The sequence below is a fragment of the Cebidichthys violaceus genome, unplaced genomic scaffold (genome assembly GCF_023349555.1).
Source record: "Cebidichthys violaceus isolate CVI_PGR_0920_01 unplaced genomic scaffold, fCebVio1.0.p SCAF_9, whole genome shotgun sequence".
Taxonomy (NCBI): Eukaryota; Metazoa; Chordata; class Actinopteri; order Perciformes; family Stichaeidae; genus Cebidichthys; species Cebidichthys violaceus.
The window spans coordinates 8,729,713-8,752,715 of NW_027176975.1; the positions used below are offsets into that span (position 1 = coordinate 8,729,713).

At 41.0% G+C, this 23,003-nt stretch overlaps 1 protein-coding gene across 3 annotated transcripts; it reads left to right on the top strand.

Moving 5' to 3' along the window:
• Nucleotides 1-489: 489 nt before the first annotated feature.
• homer1b (homer scaffold protein 1b) lies at nucleotides 490-22,872 on the top strand. Of its 3 annotated transcripts, XM_068703231.1 has the most exons (9): nucleotides 490-1,008; nucleotides 6,441-6,597; nucleotides 8,909-9,040; nucleotides 11,225-11,317; nucleotides 14,498-14,646; nucleotides 19,602-19,758; nucleotides 19,968-20,078; nucleotides 20,176-20,256; nucleotides 20,373-22,872. In XM_068703231.1, the coding sequence occupies exons 1-9, from the start codon at nucleotides 989-991 to the stop codon at nucleotides 20,562-20,564; spliced, it is 1,092 nt and encodes a 363-aa protein (XP_068559332.1). In that variant the 5' UTR covers nucleotides 490-988; the 3' UTR covers nucleotides 20,565-22,872. The 3 variants fall into 3 exon arrangements, with proteins under 3 accessions (XP_068559332.1, XP_068559333.1, XP_068559331.1); XM_068703230.1 differs by lacking the exon at nucleotides 490-1,008 and having other exon boundaries at nucleotides 6,066-6,597; XM_068703232.1 differs by lacking the exons at nucleotides 19,602-19,758; nucleotides 19,968-20,078; nucleotides 20,176-20,256; nucleotides 20,373-22,872 and adding an exon at nucleotides 14,940-16,695.
• Nucleotides 22,873-23,003: the final 131 nt, after the last annotated feature.

Consider the following 23,003-nt stretch of genomic DNA (forward strand, 5'->3'; position numbering starts at 1 on the left):
ATTTGGTGAGTAGGCAACTTACCAATAAACTTCTTATAATCCTATAAAGAATCAAATGACATCAGTCCCTTGAGCTCGGAGTGACGTCACTGCGGAGGATGGTGTCGTGACGTAGGCAGTTCAATACTGACAGTGATCTGAGTAGGAGGGAAGCGATGCATCAGCCAGATGTGGAGCGGTTTGGGGGGCGGGGTACGCGTATGGGCCTGTGGATAGGCTGAGATCAATAAAGCACACATACAGCTACAGCGTAGAAACAGGATGTTTTAATCAATGCAAACGACTTCACATACCAACTTTGATAAGGAGAGCAGGCACGTGCATTTGTAGAAAAGGCATGAATGATGTTGCATAAGCTCAAGTTGGTTTAGTCCTAGCGACATCAGAAATCGGCTTTATTATAGAAATGCAGAGGTAAAGCTGTGTGGAATAGCTGTGAAATAGCTGTAGTCTGGGCAAGAGAGTGGGGGTGTAGACTGTGAGCCTGTGGTAATGAGAGAGAGGGAGGGCGAGAGAGAGAGAGAGAGAGAGAGAGAGAGAGAGAGAGAGAGAGAGAGAGAGAGACGCGCGTGGACAGTATGATTCTGTGCGTTATCAAGTGGCTAAATGAGGGTTGTCTTTCCCAGTAAAGGCTTCTCCACCCTTCCAGCGAGGATCTGTAGTTTTTACACGACAACAGCAGAACGCCTGTCGGATCTCCATTGGACTCCGCGCTGGATCTCCCTCCGCGCTACTGCTGCTCCATCACCAAACGGTCAACGCCGAAGGAGGAGACAAATTCTGATTTCAGTGCCATGTGCAGAACGACATATGTGTGATTTCATGCGGTGACAGTGGAAGGGTAATGGACCAGTTGTCATAAAATTCCTGCAGACGCACCAACAGTGAAACATTGAAGGCGGTCGTGTAGAGAGAAGACCTTCATACGCAGCAGCCAATCTGAGATATACGTTTTTATTGCCAGTGGAAAGGATCACTAATCGCCTCCATGTCAACCATAACAATGGGGTAAGTGTGATTATTATAAAAAGGGGTCCATTTAATTTATTTCTGTATCTATATCGGCGGCGCCTGCTTCACAGGTTATGAACTTCTCTCCCATGGAAACCACACCACGCATATGACAGTGACCCGGGCGTATGCGTAAAAATGTATCACTCTGTTTTATATGACGTCTAATGAACTTGACGGTGGATAGCTTAGGTAGGCTGTCTGTGTGGTTGAGTGGTGATCTTCTGACGGTCTTGATGTGTTGCTCACTAAAACAACACATTTTGAGACATTAAATGAACATGTTCCTCTTTCTCCTCTGAATATGCTTTGTTGTTAAAATATAAACACACTTTAGGCCCAACATACTGGCTCACAAATGCGGGTGCAGAAGTGACCAAATTGTCAAACTTTAAGGATCAAAATAGTGAGCTAATCGGCAATGTTTCCCAAAGTGGAAGAATATGGGATTTTGGGTGTTCTCACCTAAATTAAGCAATACTTTAATTATCTAGTATTGCACTAGAACAATGAGAGAGTGAATTAGAAAATGCTGTTTTTCCTTGGTGTCTCTGTTATGCTGTTTTCTCCCCTCCTGCATTAAAGACAGTTATGTAATTCTGAAAGACATATAAAAAAACAGCAATTCTTCTCAAATATTGTCAGAGTTCTGTGGTCTGATGTACTATCCTGTTCTGGGTCCTGTTCTAGAAAAGATTTGGGAACAGTATAATTTCAGAAGCAGTGAAATGTCAGTAGCTACAATGCTTCACAAGGCTCCAGTGACAGAAAGCGGCTTCCTGTCTCTATGGCAGCACAGTTACCGCTACCTTACACCTCCTCAACAACAGTCACCCATCAGTAAAATATCTGGCCAGTGTACAGCGCTGCTCATTTGCATTTCCCCTAACCCCAAGCTCAGCGGTCCATTTCCCCCAACCAAGCCTGTCGTTCATTAACGGCTGTCTCCTGCAGTTCATTGTGATTAATTGCACAGCAGGAGGTTAACAATATGGCACAGGCATGGTACCATTTGAAGGCATCAGCCAAAACTCCTGCATTAACTATTTACAATACACTGGAGGCTTCCCAGGCCCTCACTCTGCCCTCCTACAGTGTGGGCAGCACATCATTCAGCAGTCTCCCACTCAGTTTCAGCTCTCCACTGGGCTCTGCCATACTGGTGACTAAGTTACTGTTATGCAAGCGACTCAATGACTCAATGGATTCACAGTGAAATACATTGTATACGGTGATTCAAAGCACTATGTTGCATACATGTGTTTATTGAAGTCTGAATATGTGCAGATGAGATGAAAGCGCACATATCTGTTGTCTAGCTGCCTGTCTAGCAGTAATGGCACAGACAGATTTCGGACAGACTTCCGTCCACGTGTCTCTAATGGGGATGGCAAAGAGAAGAACATTAGTGTTGAGCGAGAACTGGAGATGCCTGTCAAAACTCTCTGGTGCGCTCTCACTTCCTTGGGCTAATACAATTAATGAACAGATGGACTCAGTTTATCTCCCTGTCTTTGTCTTTGCTTGTGTGTGTGTGTGTGTGTGTGTGTGTGTGTGTGTGTGTGTGTGTGCGTATGAGAGTGTGTGTTCACGGGCACATCTTAGGTCATCAAAGCCGCTCCCACTAGATGGAACAACACAGCGCTCTGTCATTACTGACCTCTCACTACATTAAATAAGATCTACTTGCATTCATGCTCTACCCTGTTGAATTAATGAAGAACTCTGGAAACAAAGAAAACTTCAGGAGAAAGGCTGGGTGGAGGTGGCAAGGGAAAGTGAGAAATCCTGAGAAGGACCATTTGAATATGCTTCTGTTTCACTGTCAGTGTTTGCAGAAAGAGGGCCAGCTGTATGGTTAAAGGGGACACACTGAAGTAGAAAAGAAAATGCCTTTTGTAGTATAAAATGATGTGCACGTGCTTGTGTTTGGTTACACTCCATGACTCAAAGACTGAGTGTTCACATCTGTGCATTAAACCCCTGAGGCACAAGAGGCGCTAAAGGACACACCTGTTGCAACTCCTGGAACTGCAGATGTGTTTGTGTGTGTGTGTGTGTGTGTGTGTGTGTGTGTGTGTGTGTGTGTGTGTCTGTGTGTGTGTGTTTGTTTTAATCTGAAATGCCCTGTAGGCATTGGTACAGTGTTGTTCACTGATCAATATCTATATTTTAACATAAAAAACAAACGGTGTTATCTAGCCATGCAGGAAGCTTTTGTTGCATATTTACATCCATAACACCATTTTTTATTTAAATCGTGGTCCACAAACTCCACTAACATCACTAAACAGCTTTCATGGGACTTCTTTGGATTTTCAAGACTAAAAATATTTTTTTTCAGATGTATTTTTCATTTGCCTTCATTGTACTGGGACGAAGAGAGAAATATCTTAAAACCCAGGCAAATGAATCCAAACTATTATTGCTAGATGCCACAAGAGGCAAATGATAATCCTTTTTTTTTTTTTTTTTTTTTTGCAATTGTGTGTACTTACCCTTTTATTCACAACATACCCCAGATCAGCCAATCTGTCCCCAAATCAGTCCACTTGTAACGTTTTTTTTTTTTTTTCAAAACTTAAAACCTGGCAATAACTGTAATTTGATGTGAAATAAACCTTTAACCGGTATCGAAGTTTTAAAGGTTTACTGTGAAAAATCTATCTAAAAATCTATTCATTGCTCCAGTCTAATTAACTATTGGACATGATGTCATAAATCATAGTGGGACCATCTCAAAAACAGCAACATTTTACTATCACAATGTCAACATGAGCAACAACAATAACTCAATAGTCAGTTTCCTAGAACACATCATTTCACGTAAGAGTTAAAAAATGTTAAAACTGTATGTATTATACTATACCACAACATACTGTATATCTGTATATTACTTTTCATGATATGGCTCATACACCATCCATCCATGAGTATTATATATCATATTATCATCATCCTCATCATTCTGTGGATGTCAGCAAGAGCACACTACTCACTCATAGCTATTTGAGCACTAACATGCTTTTCCCTTAAAAAACTCTTATTGGGTTTCTGGAAGTTCAGATTTGAGCAACCATAGTCCAGATAATTGTTTATACCACGCTGTTTAGCAGTTTAGAGCTTCCCACTCCTTCATCTTCTTCTCAGAGCTCCATCCTCCTCTACACATTACCTCCTCTACGTTCTTCTCATCCCTCCTTCCGGCCGCCTCTCACTGTTTTAACATTCATGTTCCATCACCTGCCCTTGTGTCACACCATACACTCTGCATGCTAAACACTTCCTCCTCTTTCTCCTCTCTGTTTTTCCTTCCTCCTCCACACTTTCTCCTGTAGGCCTACCACTCATTCGCCCACTGAAATTACCCCCTGGCTTACCCGCTTAGTTTTTCTCTCTATTCTCCTCTCCTCATCCTGTGATTCCTCTGATCATGTCCCCCCTCCTATATTGGGGTGTGCAGCTTTAGTTTTCACATCCACACCCGTGTATGCACTTCCCTCATGCACTGATGGGAGATAGACAGCCTTCTAAGGCTTTCATGCTTTTGTTGTGTCCCTGTTGCTACCTCTGTGTAGCTGCCATGCAGCCTACATGCTACTGCCGGAGTTTGACGCTGGAGTGCAAGAGGATCAACGCGTTCTGAATTGCAATCCCCTAACCGATAACTCTGGCTATTGGCTCACACCAGAGTCACTGTATAGTGGGAAGCATGTGTGATGAGAGTGATGCCTTTTGTGTTATGGAGATGGCTGTTTTTGAGGAAGGGAAATCAGCATACAAATTATTGTTGGATATATCTTTTAAGAAAGCAGAATTTACTCTGAAAGCACATTCCATTATTTATTGTGGTGTCTTTTAAAAGTACAATTGTAGGAGTTAGTATTTTTTACAACTGGTGGGTGTCGTTTTGGAACTCTTCAAAGCACAAGAGCGTTGCTGTGTTTGGTACAAACACCATCACGCAACAAGAAGTTTGCCACAGCTCCATCAAATTATGCAATGAAAAACGATGACAGTTGCCAAGCGGCTATTGCACGTATCATACGGACAGGCCGTGCTGGTGTGAGTTGAAATGACTCACAGGTCCGCCACTTACACTGCTGTCGATGATTATGATAATTCGCGCACAGCACTCCACAAGCAGCTTTGTAAAGCGGCATTAATCATCCCAGATTCACTCTGACTTCCTATACTCTCCACATTCCCCATCATTCTCTTTCTCTTCCTGTCTAACTTCCCTCTCTCTGTCCCCCTGTCTCCATGTTTTTCTTTCTTTCCCGGTCTTGACTAATCACACACAGGAGGGGTGCTGCTGCTGAATTTTAATATTCATTTATACAGCAAGCCTTTGATGTCCCCCATCACCCCCTCAGTGCAGTGTAAGCACTTCTCTATCTCCTGCTCTGCCAACACTGCCAGCCCAGAATATCTCCCTCTGCACCCTGCACTTTGAGTGTGTGTGTGTGTGTGTGTGTGTGTGTGTGTGTGTGTGTGTGTGTGTGTACTGACGGTAGATATTACCCAAGAAGCCACAACAATGCTGGAATATATGAGGGCATGGTGAGAGCTAAGTGAGAATGATAAATAGACAAAGGGCATGAGTGACAGACGAATTAATGGTTAAAAAACAAACAAACACTATATATAATATCATAAAATATTATAATCTCCAACATTAATAGTGATGAATCCTAACTCTGGGTTGAGTGTCATATAGGGGTCAATAAGGAATTAAGTCATCTTAAACTGAGCCCATCATGGAGTTTTGATCATCTACTGATCTGAGCTACAGAGACACAAATCCACATTTACACTCAGACGTAAATACTGATTTATGATTCTGTGCCATAATGTGTGCATGTTTGTATATGCACATGCATTATGTTTGTCTGTGTGGAAACTGCAGCTCGGTGGGGTGGGTCTTTGGTAGTTAACTGTAGCCTACTGTCTATATTTAGCCTTAAACCCTCTCCTTTCCCTTCTGTGCTCCCCTGTGTGACCCTCGCTCTGTGCTGCAGGCATTTCCATATCAGAGCATGGAGAGACGGCGCTGGCTTACAAAGATTGAAAGACAGAGAGAGTTTCTGTTGAAAAGCTGCATGCGTTCAGTGTATTGATTTACAAGCAGCGGTGATGTCAGAGAGGAGGTTTGGACTTAAGGTGTATGCGGGAACTCTGCTGTAGTTTGACGGCTCAGTTAGCTTGTTATCCATGTATACAGTACAAGACAATGAGTACATGTAGTCGTCCTTTGACAGCCTCTCTTTCTGTGGTGTAACTATGGAGGATGGCGAGTTGGTAATTCGGTTGCCAGGGCGATCTGACTCCCCCGTGGACAGTAGGAGTTGCAGTGCTGGCGCTGGGTTTGGTGAGACGTTGGTGTTGCGGCACAAGGAGGTTCACCACTTCTTCTTCGTCCCCTTCAGGGAGCAGCCCATCTACAGCACGAGGGCCCACGTCTTCCAGATTGACCCCAACACCAAGAAGAACTGGCTGCCCACCAGCAAGCATGCCGTCACTGTCTCCTACTTCTACGACAGTACGCGCAATGTCTACCGCATCATCAGCCTGGATGGCACCAAGGTGAGCGGTTGATTCTGATTGTTACTGTACACCTCCCATACTCCATTCATTGTTATTTTTAATTTCTGCCAACTGACGTGGTTTTATTAAGATGTCAAACAGCGCTCTGGGAGATTTTAGTGGCACTGTGATCTACTGAGTGTTAATGGAAGTGTTACTGGAATCTAATGGGCAAACACATCTTAAAAGAGATCAGCATTGAAACCTGTCCCAAGACTGACAGCTCATGTTTCATTGTGTGTAGGCATGCAACTACTGTGTTTATGTGCGCATGTCTGTGTGTCTGTGTGTCTGTCTGCACTTCAGAGTCTACACTTTCTGTCTCAGGATATTCTTATTCGAGAAACCAGAGGGATATTTCTGCTGAGCATGGTGTGATTTATAGGCACGGACCAGTCCTCACCAGTTAAGGAGAGAGGAGGGGTGAAGTTAAATGAGAGAAACAGATGACAGAGTGAGAAGAATGTGTGGTAGAAGAAATAACAAGAGTGGCAAATACAGAAAAGTGTGAAGGTAGGGGATCGAGATGGACCGATGGGAGTAGATAGTTGATCACTAAATTCAACTATTGTGTAACACACACACTCACAGACTGCTACCCCTCCCAAACTCATCGTTATGTATTGATGCCAACCAGAAAGCCAAGCATTACATAACACTGCTAATTGATCAGACATTAATTTGTTCTCCATTAGTGTTATTTAAGGGAGGTTGGATTATATAAGATCTAGAGATAGCCTTATGTTTTAGCTCTTGTAAGAAATAAATCTTATTTTCAACAAATCTATTAATACGTCTCTCAATACTTTCTGACTTCCACAATCCTGTCTGTTGCACTACGCCCAAGCCCATTGGTTCCTACTGAAGATATTAATCTTTAGAAACCAGTCAAAAGGTTCAATCATTTCATAAAATGTGTTTCTCAAATAGGAGTAAATAGTGCAGTTGTTGGTGGCTATTTTCAGGAGCAAATTTAGTGGGCTATTAAGTATTTATGGCAGCAGAACGGTGTGCCGTATGTGGGATTGACTCAAAGTAAACAAGACTGTCCATAATGGGTCTTTAGATGAACTAGGGGAGTCCAGGTTTATCCTTTTAAATCAATGTGACAGCCAGTGTGGCTCACTGTGTTTTTAATAGTTTTTGGACAACAATACAGGTAAATGGCACAGAGGAATAAATTATACTTTGGATACACATACAATATTTGTTGGTAGGACAATAAGGAAAATGTAAAATATTGCCAGATTTACACTTGAACTTCAAGCTCTCAATATTTCAGTGTTCACCAACTTTCAGATTCAGTTTTTTACTTTTTCCATGACCACTACCTCATTTCCTAGTGTCTCCCCATCAGATGATTCTATCTGCCACTGTGCCTCTCTGCCATCACTCTGTGTATGTGTGTGTGTGTGTGTGTGTGTGTGTGTGTGTGTATACATGTACATGCTCACGTTGGTGTAGGTTTTGTCTAACTAACCGTGGATCACTGAATCCATGGCTGAAGGCTTTAAAGTCAAACTCAGCTGCCCTCTGTTAACTTCCCCTGTCTCTCATGCACACACACACACTCACGCACACACACGCACACGCACACACACACGCGCACACACACACACACACACACACACACACACACACACACACACACACACACACACACACACACATACACACACACACACACACACACAAACAGAAACAGCACTATTTGTTCTAATGAAGTATAGGACTGGAACTATGATCAATTATTATTTTTTGACTAATTGATAAGGTATGTAATCTCCCAGCACAGACCATTCACACACACAATATAAATTTGTCATAAATATGTAAAAAGTAGGCTAATTATCTAGAATTACCCAGAAGCCACATGTGATGCATTAAAACTTTACATTTGAGAAGCATGAATGTTGCTTGATAAACATTTTAAATGATAAATTGATTATTGAAATTGTTGACGATACTTTTTCTATCAATTGACTAATTGGCAAAGTGTTTTGGCACTACAATACTGTTTGGAGAGTCTGAAAGACACATGATCAAGGCACTAATACCAACATTTGCAGCTGAGTTTTTAATATGTCAATTGTGTGTTCTCAAAAATATAATGTTTCATTGATGTTTTCATCTGTAGTTCTGATTTGTGGCAGTAATCTTCAGTCAGACATACAAAAAACACGTACTTGGGGCTAAAAATTGTCCTTGGCTCTTCATTTGATCCTCTGTTTCTAGTACTCACACATACACATTACACTGCAGTAATTAAGTTGATTTAATATGTATTAAGTGGGTTCCCTATGTCCTGCAGGCAATAATCAACAGCACTATCAGTCCCAACATGACGTTCACAAAGACCTCACAGAAGTTTGGCCAGTGGGCGGACAGTCGAGCGAACACTGTCTACGGCCTGGGATTCTCCACTGAGCATCATCTAGCCAAGGTACCACCCCCATCCAACCCACACACACACAAACACACTCACACACACAAACCACACATCAATCACGGGGAGGCTTCTTTTTTCTTCTTCTCCCCCAGTCCCAGAGAGAGGATGGAATTTTCAACTTTCTTTTCACTCTAGTTGCTATAGCTTCTTTCAAGGTATAGAATCTGCTTGGCAGTTAGCCTTAATGAGGCTTTTTTCTGTGTGTGTTTATGAAAGTTATGCATATCTGTGTGTTCACTGTGTGTGTGTGTGTGTGTGTGTGTGTGTGTGTGTGTGTGTGTGTGTGTGTGTGTGTATGTGTCTGTGAGAGTGAGAGTAGGTGGTGATTTTCTCCTCTGCAGTATGATTAAGCTCTATCGTGAATCGGGTAGGCTTACACCATTCCCACTGTCAGAAGAACACACACACACACACACACACACACACACACACACACACACACACACACACACACACACACACACACAACCATCAAACCTATTGTTACAGTAATATCTTAAACTTCCCTTTCCCAATCATCTCCCTCTTTGTACACCTAAGTTTAAGAAGTGAAAAATTCTGGAAATGGTTTGGCAGCCCAAAGATGGACCTTGTGGTGGGTGCCTTAGAGACTAAAGGGGAACTCCACCAATTTTACCTTGGTTTAGTTTATTTGTCATGTGACCTGTGAAAACAGTTATATTATGTATATGTAACCCTGATGACGTCACCAGAGTCATCTAAGTTTCGGCTTGGTTCTTCGGGCATTACTCCAGTTAGTGAGCAAAAGTAAGGGTATCTCAGTTTCTGCTGCTTTGATTCGGACCATTCCTTTTTAAAGATATGTTTCTCCCAAGGCCCCAAAATGTATGAAAGTGCAAAACTAAATTCATGGTTTACCCAATTGATGGAGTATCTAATTATGTGACTTTAAGGTGGACAGTTACTATAGAACAATATGCACACTCAGGTCTTCTTTTCCAGGTAAATAAAGTAGTAAAGTTATTTTCCTATTGTATGAATGTGTTAACATGTAATATTCTAATACTGAATCTGTTTTTTTTTCAACTTTAGACCACATAAAATACTTCTAATTGTTAAAACTACACCTCAGCTATAGTTCCTCACAACATGGTAATTACCACTGTGAATCAGTCAAACCAAACATGCTACATACATTTGAGACATTTGAAGACATTTTTTAAAATTAGTCTTTTTTTTATTTCAATGGTTTGTTCTCTTATGATTTATAAGATATACAGTATATTGAAATATGTCTTCAAATATCTTAAATTTACCATGTTGAGAGGAACTATCAATGTGCAGTTTTAACAGCCAGTTAGAAGTATTTTATGTGGTCTAAATTTGAAATAATCAGATTCACCTCTCAGATAACCGCAGTGCCAAACACTCCTGAAACACTTACACTGAAAACTACTGCATTTAGATCACTGGACCAGAACTATTATATTGCACTGAAGTGAAAAGATATTGAGTTACTTATTGGAACTCCACTAATAGCAGACACAAGACCGGCTTCAGTGTTGTCAATTGGATTTCCTCGCCACTCAGCCCTGTGCAGTACTGCATATACTAAATTACTCTGTAACACTGTGGGAGTAGTGTCGGTGATGAACCACACCCTAAAGGGACATTGGGGAAATGTGCCAGGGTGTTTATATTTGCTCAAAGCCCCTCAGCTGAGCTCACCTTACTGCTTCAGGATCGCTGGATGTATCTTTGTCCTTGACTAAAATAACCCCGGAGATCAACTTCAGCCCCCAACAACTTCTGATTAAAGACAAAAACTCAACCAGGAAAACACAATGGCTACTTTGTTCTGTCTGTGTGTGTGTGTGTGTGTGTGTGTGTGTGTGTGTGTGTGTGTGTGTGCTTGTGTGTGTATATGTCTATGATATAGAGGTTACTAATGGTGACCTAGTTAGCTCATGTTTCTGCTGAGGCATTATGGGTAAGGGCCATCTTTTCTAAGTTCAACTGTGTCGCTATATTGGCAGCAGATTTACCCTATCCTTCACGTCTGACCTATTACACACTGATCTGTGTGTGTGTGTGTGTGTGTGTGTGTGTGTGTGTGTGTGTGTGTGTTCATCCATGCACATAGGGCTTTACTACACAGATTAAACCACAGTATTGTATGAATTACAGTTTATACTTATGGCTGTCTTCTGTGTCCAGTTTGCAGAGAAATTTGCAGAGTATAAAGAAGCAGCACGGCTCGCTAAAGAGAAGAGTCAAGAAAAGATGGACATGGCCACGTCCCCTTCTCAGGTACGTTCAGTACACACCATCTTAACCCCCTCCCCCCCATTCCTAACCTTTTTATCAGCCTACTAACCTCCTCCTGTCACAGGCATGGTGTGTATAATGAACAGCTGGTGAACAGGTCAACCAAAGAATGTGTTTTCCCTTTGCTGTTGTTTTGTTTGATCCATTATCAGAGGAGGCGTAGAGGCAAATTCATGAAATAAGAAATAATTGGATAGAAAATAGGAGAAAGGAGAAAATGTTTTGAAAAAGCTGATACTAATGGTGGAAGAGTATTCAGATTCTTTACTTTAGTAAGGACCAACACATTCATTTGAAAATACTCCACTACAAGAACAAGTCCTTTATTCAGCACAAAAGTTACAGCACAAAAGTATCAAAAGAAAAGTTATTTAAATAAAATCATCTTATAAGTTTAAAGGGGTTTAGAGAGTTTAAGAGTAGAGAATATTTCTTTGGTGGAATTGCAAAACAACTCATAGACGTGAAATGTGAAAAGGGGTCCCAACATGACATCAGCCAAAAAGGTTAGAAATCACTAATATTTGAATATGTATTGCATTTCAGAAGTTAATCAAATGTTTAAAAAAACAACAACAACAACTCTAAAGCTAAACAATAACCAATAAATATATTTTGTTGAATAAACGCAGCTGAGTAAAAAGCACAATGTTGTCTTTTGAAATTTATAAAGTGTCTCAAATTGTACTTACATGCAGTACTTGTGTAAATGTACTGTGTAATGTAAGTTACCTTTCACTGCTGCATGAACTCCTGGGAGGTCCTGACACTGACGTTAAGAATAATAGTCCTAAAATAATATGGTAAATGTTCTCTGTATGTATCCACCCTGTACATTATAAGAAAAAGACAAAGCTGTCTGTGGACTCTCCATAAATTAGGGAGCATAATTAGCCTGTATGTTAGGTACTTGTTTGTGTGGGATAGCGATAGAGTGTTTTAGGGCATGTGTAACTGCATCTGTGAGAAAATTAGCTTGTTTCAGAGGAAAATCCCCAGAGAAATCTGTTCTGTAATCTAAAGGCTGTTAACAGGCTTCGTGTCCTCTTCTGTTCATTATGGAGGCTAGGGGAAACCCCCCCCCGCTGTACTACGGTCTATTACTTGTACTATTAATGCTGCGGCCCCCATGAAATGCCACAATACCTTGTGCTTCCCATGGGACGATGTTTTTAATGAAGCCAAGTGGACAGCTTTGCTCTCATCAGGGGTTGAAGACTGCATGTGCGCTGGCCACTACCACGGTGGTGAAACTGGACTGGAGGGATTGCTGTTACCGTAAAGGCTGCGGTATTCCTGCTATAAGCATGCAGTGCTCTACTCGAGCTGTCTGCTCTATTTCACTACTGAAAGTCACGGTTTCACTCACCTGCCTGCTGGCTTTCTTTCCAACCTCCAGATCCTCTCTTTTCTTCGCTCTTAATTCTAGAAACAGAAACTAGAAACTAAAAAATATGAGAGAGGAATTGTTCCACAAAAACAAGATGAGAAAACACAGAGCTGAATGCTATATGCTGGTCCCAATAGGCCAGACCTCAGTGGATGTGCATTGGGAACAGATATTAAATGCTATACTAATCAATGTGGAGCGCAAACTGTTACGCTATAATCTTTCTCTTATCTCCCCCTTCCTTCTTGTCCATTAGAGACATACAGGCAGTGCCATTGTGCTACTGTATCGTGCACAAGCCCTGAGTCTTAATAGCTTTGTTTTATGTGCAAGCAGCAGCTAAATGATTTGTCTCTCGTATAATTCTGTGGTTGTATGGGATATAAAGATAAGCATTAATCTGTAATTCTGCAATTTCCCAGTGCTATAAGCTATTTAACGGCCTATAGGCATGTGCAACTGTTCACTAAGATGCTTACAATTCTAACACCAGAGCAAGAGCTTTATGAGTGTGAGAGACCTCAACCCCCCTAAAATACATAAACACACCTCTATTTTTTCAAATTGACGAATGAGATTTGTCTCTTTATCTTGTTGCCATCTCTGGTAATAAGAGGTTGTTAAGATCACTCAAGTTAATTATTACGCATTTCATAATATAACATATATATATATATATAAGTTAATTATATTGTAGTTATTAATTCTAAGTACTTTTTTATAAATTGTATGAAATTATTTGTTAATTAAACATCTAGTAAATTTATAGAAAATCTATTAAAAAAACATTTTAATAATTGTTTAATTGTTTAAGTAATTTATCAAGGGAATAAAAATCAAAAATTCCACTGGTTTCTGCTTCTCAAATACAAGTTGCTGCTTTTCTCTATTTTCTAAGTTTTGAACTGTTGGACGAACAAAACTAGACATTTAAACACGTGATCATGAGCTCCGGGCTTGAAATGTTATAGTGTAAAAATGAATTGATTAATCGTAAAAAAATAATTGACAGGTTAATTAGTTATGAGAATAGTTGTTAGTTTCTGCCCTAAAGTGGTGGTCTTTCTTAGCTCATGCTTAATACTATCCAGTTCTTTTCAGTTTTTGGTAATGTTAAACACGCCAGTATGCTTGAGGCTGTGTCTCTGGAAAATGCAGCCAGACACCATTAAAAACAAAAAATGTAGCAGATGTAAAAGCCTCTTCTGACCTCACTAGGTTTAATCATTACTAGTTAATATTATTGACATTAGAGAGTATCATACAGATATTTATTTATATGGAAATGTCACAAATGTCACATTTTTTTGGCTTTCAAAACACATTTCTTTCGTCTAGAGATACACAGATCCTGATATTGGATATCGGTCCAAAACTCAATCAAATAGCTGAATTGGGTATTAGTGACAAATAGGCAGATCTGATACTGGATACTATTATTGTAATAAATAACAACTAAGTACATTTATATATATGTATTTATTTGTTGCGTCTTGTTTTACAAAGTTAGGAAAGCAATGTTTAAGTCAAGCCTGATGTTGCCTTACCATAAAAGAATGATCCCAGTCACTTACACACAGCTTATTAATTAAACGCTGGTATCGGATCGGTACTTAGTATCGGCCTATACCCAAAAGCCCAGGTATTGGTATTGGGACTGATTAAGTCAGAAATGTGCATTCCTAGTATGCAAGAATAAAATTATTAAAATAATTAAATAGTGTTTTATTGATTTTTTAACTGGCAGTAACAGCTGAACAACTTTGTTTCAGGAGTCTCCAGGAGGTGAGCTCTCGTCACCATTGACCCCCGTGACTCCACCCATGGAAAACATCAACGGCACGGATGACATTTGTGACACAACTCCCAACTCAGACACCCGTCCAGAGCCATCTCAGAACGCACTGGCCTTTGCACACAGGTACATCCCGCATGGTGATGTGTTCACTGTCCCGTGTTGTCATGTTTGCCACAGTACAGATGAAACAGTCTGACCATATACCTCCATATTTCACATAGATTACACACAAAGAACACTAAAATACATTAATTATTATAATTTTTTTCACTGTTTTTCTGTCTGAGGCACAGAAGTATTCATTCCTCTTCTTCTATGTCTTTCTTTTCGTCTGCATGCACCAATTTATGTTGCACGTCAGCATGGTAGTGAACTCCTACTATTCACGGCTGCTCTCTCGTGTTTTTCCTCTCTAGGGAGCAGTATAAGACTTGTCGGGTCTGCTCTTTCTGATAGGGATGTCATTACAAGTCCTGACTACTGCGACACCTACGCAAAACAAAAAATGTTCAGGCACAAACTTTCCCCAAATATAAGAGCCTGAATGCAGGCCAGCAACAGGGAGGGTCTTCTTTACAAAACTTGGTGCACTGCTTGTTTACTAACTGCTAACAAACAAGATTAAACAGCACACGCTCCAGTCAGGAGGAATATTGGTGCAATGAATTATATCATTCTTAATCACACGCTGTCACTTCACATGGACCAGCAAAAGATGTTACTTTAAGTGTTTCTCGGGAAAGAGAAATTATTCAAGATTTTGTCCAATGAGCATGCTTGGTAAAAGGAAAATCTCACATTTATTTATTATATTATTTATATGTTTGCCAACTGCAATGCAATAATATCTTTTTAAATGCAAATTAAAATCTTTTGACTTTAATGTTGTTTGACGCATTAAGGAATATGTGACGGTGTCACTTCTATGCATGCAGCACCACTGTTACATTGTATACATTCCTGCTGTTTTTGTGTCCTGTCAGTTGACTGAATATTGAAATGGATAATTCATATTCCTTTTTGATTGTCAATACTGGTTCATATACAGTAGATTGTGTAAGATAATAAGGTCAAAGTGACATGTATATTTTTTGGATTTGTATAATGGCTTTCTGAAGAGGTGTGGCTGTGTGGTTCACCAAAAAGGTGTTGATTAAGCGTTTATGTAAGACTTATATAACATACTGTGGGTAGTGGGAGGCAGAGAAAGAGCAAGACAGATGGACACACAGTGTGTGTGTGTGTGTGTGTGTGTGTGTGTGTGTGTGTGTGTGTCAGAAGCTGGAAAGAGAGAACGACAGAGAAAGAGAGAGGTGTATTGTATAAAGTCTGCACATGAGTCACTGATACCTAAACATCCACCAACTGCACACACGCTACAACAAATAAACTGAACAGGAGGGCACGGGTAATGAGTTTGAATCATTTGAGTGAGTGAAGAGTTTTTTTTCTCAGGAAAGGAAATGTTCCTTTTATCTACTGTCACCTGTCGTCGACTGTACACGGAAGTCTTTTCACTTGTAAAATCTCTGTATTCTCATTTCATTATTTCTCTGGCTGCGATTCTTATTAATTAAAGATATCAATCAATCGCTTAATGTATTATCATTCTTTTTTGCTTAACGGTGGGTGTCTGAGAGGAGGCTTAAAACATTTTTAAATATTTAAACATCATTGTAGAGATCTTTTGCGACAGAGTTATTTTTAATAGTTTGTTGAAGTCTCTAAAGCTGTGACAAGCTCAAGTGCTAACGCTTAGAAATCCCTACCGCTACATCATGAACTCGCTAAGGCTATACAGATCTGAGTGTGCAGTGAGAGCAGAATGTAGAGAGGACACCCACTGCCTGCTGCAGCCTTGCTGCTGATGTGTCTATTAATGCTGCATGCGTGGGAGACTGGGTTGACTCTCGGCATTCACGACTGCAAGCATGGACGTAACAAGCAAACCTCAGTCTAACATTTTCTCAGAGGCATATGCAGAGAGGGTAGATGCTAGGACCGTTCAAATATTTCACCACATAATCCTCTTTTTTCTGTTCTCTCTATCATTCATTCTTCTTCCATTTAACATCTTACACATGCATCATCTCACATGTCTATCACCATGTACCGAAGCTCCTTCAGCATTTCATGAACCTTAAGCTGCAGTTAAAATGTATTTTCTGTCAATTTGTGTAACGGTTTATACGCTTATAGTTTATTTTGTAGTCAAAAGAAAAGAATAAAAATGTTTGTAGTGTATTTTGAACGTGTTTACTTGTATATTAGGCACGAGGGTTCAGACCCACATATATTAACACATTGAAGCTGTCTTTTTTTGCACCACACCTTTATGATCTTGGTTTGTCTCTTTGCCATGAGTCTGGAATTAGATGATGACTTATATCCATAACATATACACCACTCTGCTGCTTAGTGGGGCTGTGTAGGCAGGTTTGTGTGGGTGCATATGGCAGAGGAAGAGAGAGAAGGAGGAGATACAGCCGTTTGCTGGGCTGTGAGAGTTTTTTTTTTTATATCGCAGGATGTAGGCGTGTTTGGCAGGTCTGCAGTGGAGTCATTTTGAATGGTTTTCTGAATATTGGAAGACTTTTGTTGGGACTGCCTCGGCTATATGTGAATGGTCTTCTGGCATTAGCGGATGTAGGTGTCTGTCGGTGGGCTTGTGGTAGGCTTGTGTGAACGGAGACGGTGCCGATGTCTACGAGCGCCTCCGTTCCTCCAGTGCTGCCATGGCAACCGCTCTGGCTCCCTGCTTCTTGAAGTGCTCTGTGAGGAGGAAGAACCTGGCTGACAACGCACAGCGGTCAGGATGCGGCTGGAGAAAAACCTTCAAGTTTATGTTTTGTGTTTTTTATCTTTATTGAGCTTGGGAGGAGAATTATACTTTACATAGGGAAGTAGTAAAACCAAAAACAGAGTGTCGATATTTTATTCAAGAGTCATGGCTTATTGGCAATGTGTACAATCAGCAAAATACAGTCTTAATTCAGTTAGAAAAATGAATAAATAAATTTAAAACCAGTTTAAATCTTCTAAATAAATACAATACAAAAGTAAACTGACACCCCACAAAATCTGGTGTCTCGTCATAACATTGTCTGTTGTAGCAGAATAATGCTCTCACAAAACAGATAAAAACAGATAAAATTGAATCTGTAACACAGATGTAATCTTCTCAACCAGATACAGAATTTTTTAGTCTGTGATTCAAATATTTTTTATTATAGTATTCAAAAGCATTGCAAAATTTCCTAACAATCTCAAGCTGATGCAAAAATAATTGTTTCTACAGTTTAACATCACAGTTGGCTCTTGACAAAAAGTGCAATTATAACAAAATTATATAATGATCAGCAACTAGAAAATATCATTAGCAAATAAAATCCTCATGATAAGGCAATCATATTGAGTAAATAATCACATCATATTTACAAACAGCAGTTCATTGACACAGTAGCAGCTAACTTACCCACCGTGTTTCTCACACACCTTCAGCTCTGCTCTGCTGTCCTCAGCCAGAATTGTGCTCAGGTGCCCCCCTGAGACCTTTCAGCCAGACTCTTTTAATGAAGACAAACACCAGTGTCAAAACATCTTGCACTCTTTTCTCTCCTCTGATTCTCCCTCTATCGCTCTTGCTTGCTTTCTCCGTCTATCTCCATCTTCACATCTTGACGTCTCGCCTGCTCTCCTGCTCTGCGAGCTGGTGTGTGGGGTTTATACATTGGCGGGGCTGTGTGTCTTGGTGACAGCATCGCTCCATGTGTGTATATGTGTGTGTGAGTGGTTGTGTGTCAGTTAATATGTGCATGTGTAGGATGAAGTGTCGTCTCCCTCCTATGCGTCACACACGCAGACACACTTGCACTCACAGAGGGGGTGGCTGTTGTGTAAGAACTGAAGGCACCGTGGGAGTTCTGCGTGAATTAGACCTGGGCTTTCTCTCTTTTACACTTTAGAGTGGGCGTTATGGCATAGTGGAGTACTGCTGCAGTGTGTGCGTGTGTGTCAGCGAGGGGGCGGAACAAAACTGAAAACAACATTGTTATGGGTCATACACAGACCCTCAACATTTCTTGAGCAAGCCAAGCTTGCTTTTGTGTTTTTCTGTGTATCTGTTTCCACCGCTGTGAAGAATTACTGTGAAGTATGTGGGAGTAGGAGCTTCTTTTCAAAGGTACTCGACTCGATGTCAGTACTCAACAACGTTTAGGTCTCTCATACAATCTCCCACTCAGGTCAGACATTATGTGAGAGACAGCGAGTGGGCATTATGAAAATCTTAAATGAATGCCTGCAATGCTCAGATTTAACAGGGGAGATGCACAGCGGAAGCATTTTCCCTCCAGAAAGTTGAGTTTGTACATATATCTAATATTACACTACAACTCCGAACTATCGACTACCCAGACCATGTGCAAACATTTTTTTCACCAGCCTCTTTCTCCCACACATGCCTCTCCATCATGCAAGTCAATCACTTTTTCCCTTATCTCTCATCTCATCTTCTCATCTGTGAGTAGCTGGACCAGATTAGGCTCCAGCCAGTCTGACGATATAATCTCAGATTACAACTCATGTGGCAGACAGCTGCTTTCACAGCTACAGGCCAGGAAGTGGTATCCAATTTGAGTGCCCACTGCAGCCTTTGTTAGCTTTTAGTGCTGGGGCAAAACTGGATGGAAGGATGGATGGATTTTTGAATGGTCCCCAGCAGTACCGGCCTAGGGGCTCGAGTGATTGTGTGGCTCTAGGCTTAACCTACTAAATGTGAATCAAAGAGACACAAAAACACTCAAAATGACCACAAATAGATACAAAATGACCACAAAGAGCCACGGTCCTGTATTCTCATAATCGATTGATGGATGGATGGATGTTTTACAAACAATAAAAGTTCTAATATGTTGTAGAAAAATAAACCTTCACATTCACAACTTCAGTTTAGCAGAATCAGACATCATGAGCTTTCAGAATCCCACATCTTACATCCATAGCATGAAAACATGAACACTTATTATCTCATGTTGCTTTTGGTAAACTGACAGTATGAACCTCTCTGTGTTCTGCAGCCCTGCCATGACAAAACACTGGGAGGCTGAGCTGGAGGCCCTAAAGGGGAACAATGCCAAGCTAACTGCAGCTCTGCTGGAGTCCACGGCCAACGTCAAACAGTGGAAACAACAACTGGCTGCCTACCAGGAAGAGGCTGAGAGACTACACAAACGGGTGAGGGATGGAGCACAGAAATACTTGCTTGTGTGATTAATTAATTCATATCAAATAGGAGGGAATAAAAAACAGAGGGCAGATGATTGTTGGCATGAGAGAGAATAAAGAAGAGGTTATCTGGTAATAAAAGATGGGTTAAGATCATGATTCTGTTGTGTCCATCTATCTCCCTGGATCTAAATCTTGACTCCATCTTGTCCTTTTAGGTGACGGAGCTCGAGTGTCAGAGCAACCAAACACCAGTGATCAAATCACAGAAGACTGAACTCAACCAAACCATAGAGGAACTAGAGAATACACTAAGGGATAAAGAAGAGGTGTGTTTGCATGTGTGTGTGATTGGGGGAAGTGCCCTGCTTGAAATGTTTTGGTTCATGTTACACAGCTTTTTAATCTGCTTTTTATGTCCTCCAGGAAATGGAAAAATTAAAAGAGGAATTGGAAAACATGAATGACCTGATGGAGCAGAAAGACACACTAACCCAGAAACTTGAGGTGAGCGATACAAATATGCATTAAACATGTAACTGTTTCCCAATAAGCACGTCCTACATTATTATTTACCTCCCAATGACACAAACCTGCCAACAATACTGTCTCTCCTTCTCCAGGAGACAGAGCTGCGCGGTCGGGTGCTGGAGGAGCAGCTGGCAGGGGCCGAGCAGCGGCTGGAGGAGAACCAGGAGGAGCAGGAGAATTTCAGGAAGAGCCTGCGGACGCTGCTGGAGCTGCTGGACGGCAAGATCTTTGAGCTGACAGAGCTCAGAGACACCTTGGCTCGGCTGATAGAGGAGGCCAGCTAGAGACGGAGCTGCCTAATCTTCACAGACAGAGCCATATGATAATTTACATACTGACACCCGCAACTCACACACTTTGATTTAACCCACCATGCCCCACCTTCCTCCTACACTCCACGCACATCAAAACTGAGACACTACGCTGCCCCAATTCTGATTTAGCTCAAAAAGGGCAGCTAACTCCCCAACTTACCTTGGCGGCATCGAGCTCCAACCAACCGCAGTCACACCTGTAGTTCAAGACAACGCAGGGACTACCTCATCTTGCCTTCTGATTGGCTGGTGTAGGTGTAACCTTAGTTGAATTGATCTCTCCAGAGGTAGAGGTGCATGTTGTGGCACTCTGCAACTGCTTCCCAAACCACCTACACACTCTCAAAGAGTTAACTTGAGATCTGTGCCTCAGTGCCATCTGCTGTTTGACTGGGGGAGCTGCACCACAGCTTGCAGCATCACAACATCACACACACACACACACACACACACACACACACACACACACACCTTTTCTTCCTCTCTAAACTGCCCCCCCAAGGGGAATGTTGAAAGTCATGTGGAAATAATTGCTGTTAAGACTCAGAGAACTGCGCCAAAGCTGCCAAATCCCCCCAAAATAGTGTCCTCTAACTAGCAGATGCTTTGATCCAAAGTGACTTACTGTACAGAGAAGTGCTGAACAGAGAAACAGAGTCCCATGTTTGACCACGGGCTGCCAGCGGAGTGTCAACAGAAAATTAAAGGCTGGCTCTCAACGAATCAGTCAGTCTTACCTATAGGCCAGGGCACACAGGGCTGCTGGGAAATGAAGTTTGGTTTACTTATCCAGAATGACTGCTTATATCCACACCCTATTTAAAATCTGACATGATAGTTGACTATTGAATCTTGCAGAGGCATTGTTCATGCCACACTGAAATTTTAGAGGGCATGTGCCCTGACTTGAGAATTCCTGTATCCAGACTGCTTCCACCGTCGCAGACACCTGACCTGTCTTCCTGCCAAAATCAGTGTGGCGTGTGTCCCCAAATAAGGCCTGACCTTCGACATAACGTGTGCCTTCAAAGCACATATGCGTTGACACATGTTTGTATATAATATGTGTGTGTGATTTGTGCTGTGAGAGAAAGACCCTGTTTTTAGACATCAAGGCCCACACACACACACACACACACACACACACACACACACACACACACACACACAAACACTGAGCAATACCAGACAGGCTCTATACAACACCTCTATATTACTCTATCAGGTACTCTACTCAGTGGACTCATGCAGATAGGTCAGATGCAACTCAGCTGATCCCCCCCTGTCCGACAGAAAGTGAACTACTGTTGACCGCGAACCTGTGTGGCAGCCCTGTCTGGTCGAAGTAATGCTTAGTGAAGGGCTTATAGAGTGTCATCTACGTGTTCGTAAATCTCCACCCTCAGTGAAACTGGCCACAGATTTTCACTCCTCACGGGTGAATATAGAACTGGACTCAGTTTCTATTCTTTTTTTTACACAGAATATAACACTGATGATATAATTCTAGAACTGTATAAGGTAACTTTCTACTCATGACATTGTAAATGAATGGATGGATAACTCAAATGCAGTAATGCCCTGCAGTGGCTTATTGTTGTGTATTAACCAATGGAAAAGTATTACATAGTTATTGTAGAGTATATATTCTGTAGGTGAACAATGAAAACCTCTTCAATATATATTTAAAATACGTAACAACACAATGTAAACACATAGTGTTAAACGTTCTGTACCGAAACATACACTTCTGAAGCAGCTCATGTACCGGTAAAATCCCAAAACTGCATTTGAAAATCTCCTTTAAAATCTTAACATTTCTTAAAAGCGATATCCTCACATGAAATTCTGCTTATTCTACCTTTCAATTGAGCACTCTGTTTGCACTATGTTATTACAGTGTTGTAACTACATTATATATCAAGAGATTTGCATTTAATACTAGCACAGCATAATTATTTAATGCCAATATTGTAGTTAGTTACACAGGTTAATACACTGGAATAAGACCCATGTAAAGGAAGTTACCCATTTTTTTTTCTTTCTGGTTTAACTTTGACAGTCGAATGACAGAGATGGAATACCCTGATATTAATGCTATTGTTAATGAATGCCTTTGTACAGTAGTGGATAAGAAGCTTTTCATTCTCCTGTTTTGTAACTTATGGTATTTAAATGTAGGTATTATTATTGTATTTAGAGGTATGAGAAGACTGGCAATATTTTTGACTATTTAAAGTAATTTTGAACTCATGATATTAAAGAGGTACCTCAGGCTTATGATGTTCGTAGATTGGTGAGACTTGTGTGTTTACAGGTGAAAGGATTTACCAAATGCTGGTGAAAAAATGATCAGGAGACGCACCTGTTGGTGCTTCAGCCAAACTAAATCCTTTGTTGAATTCCAAC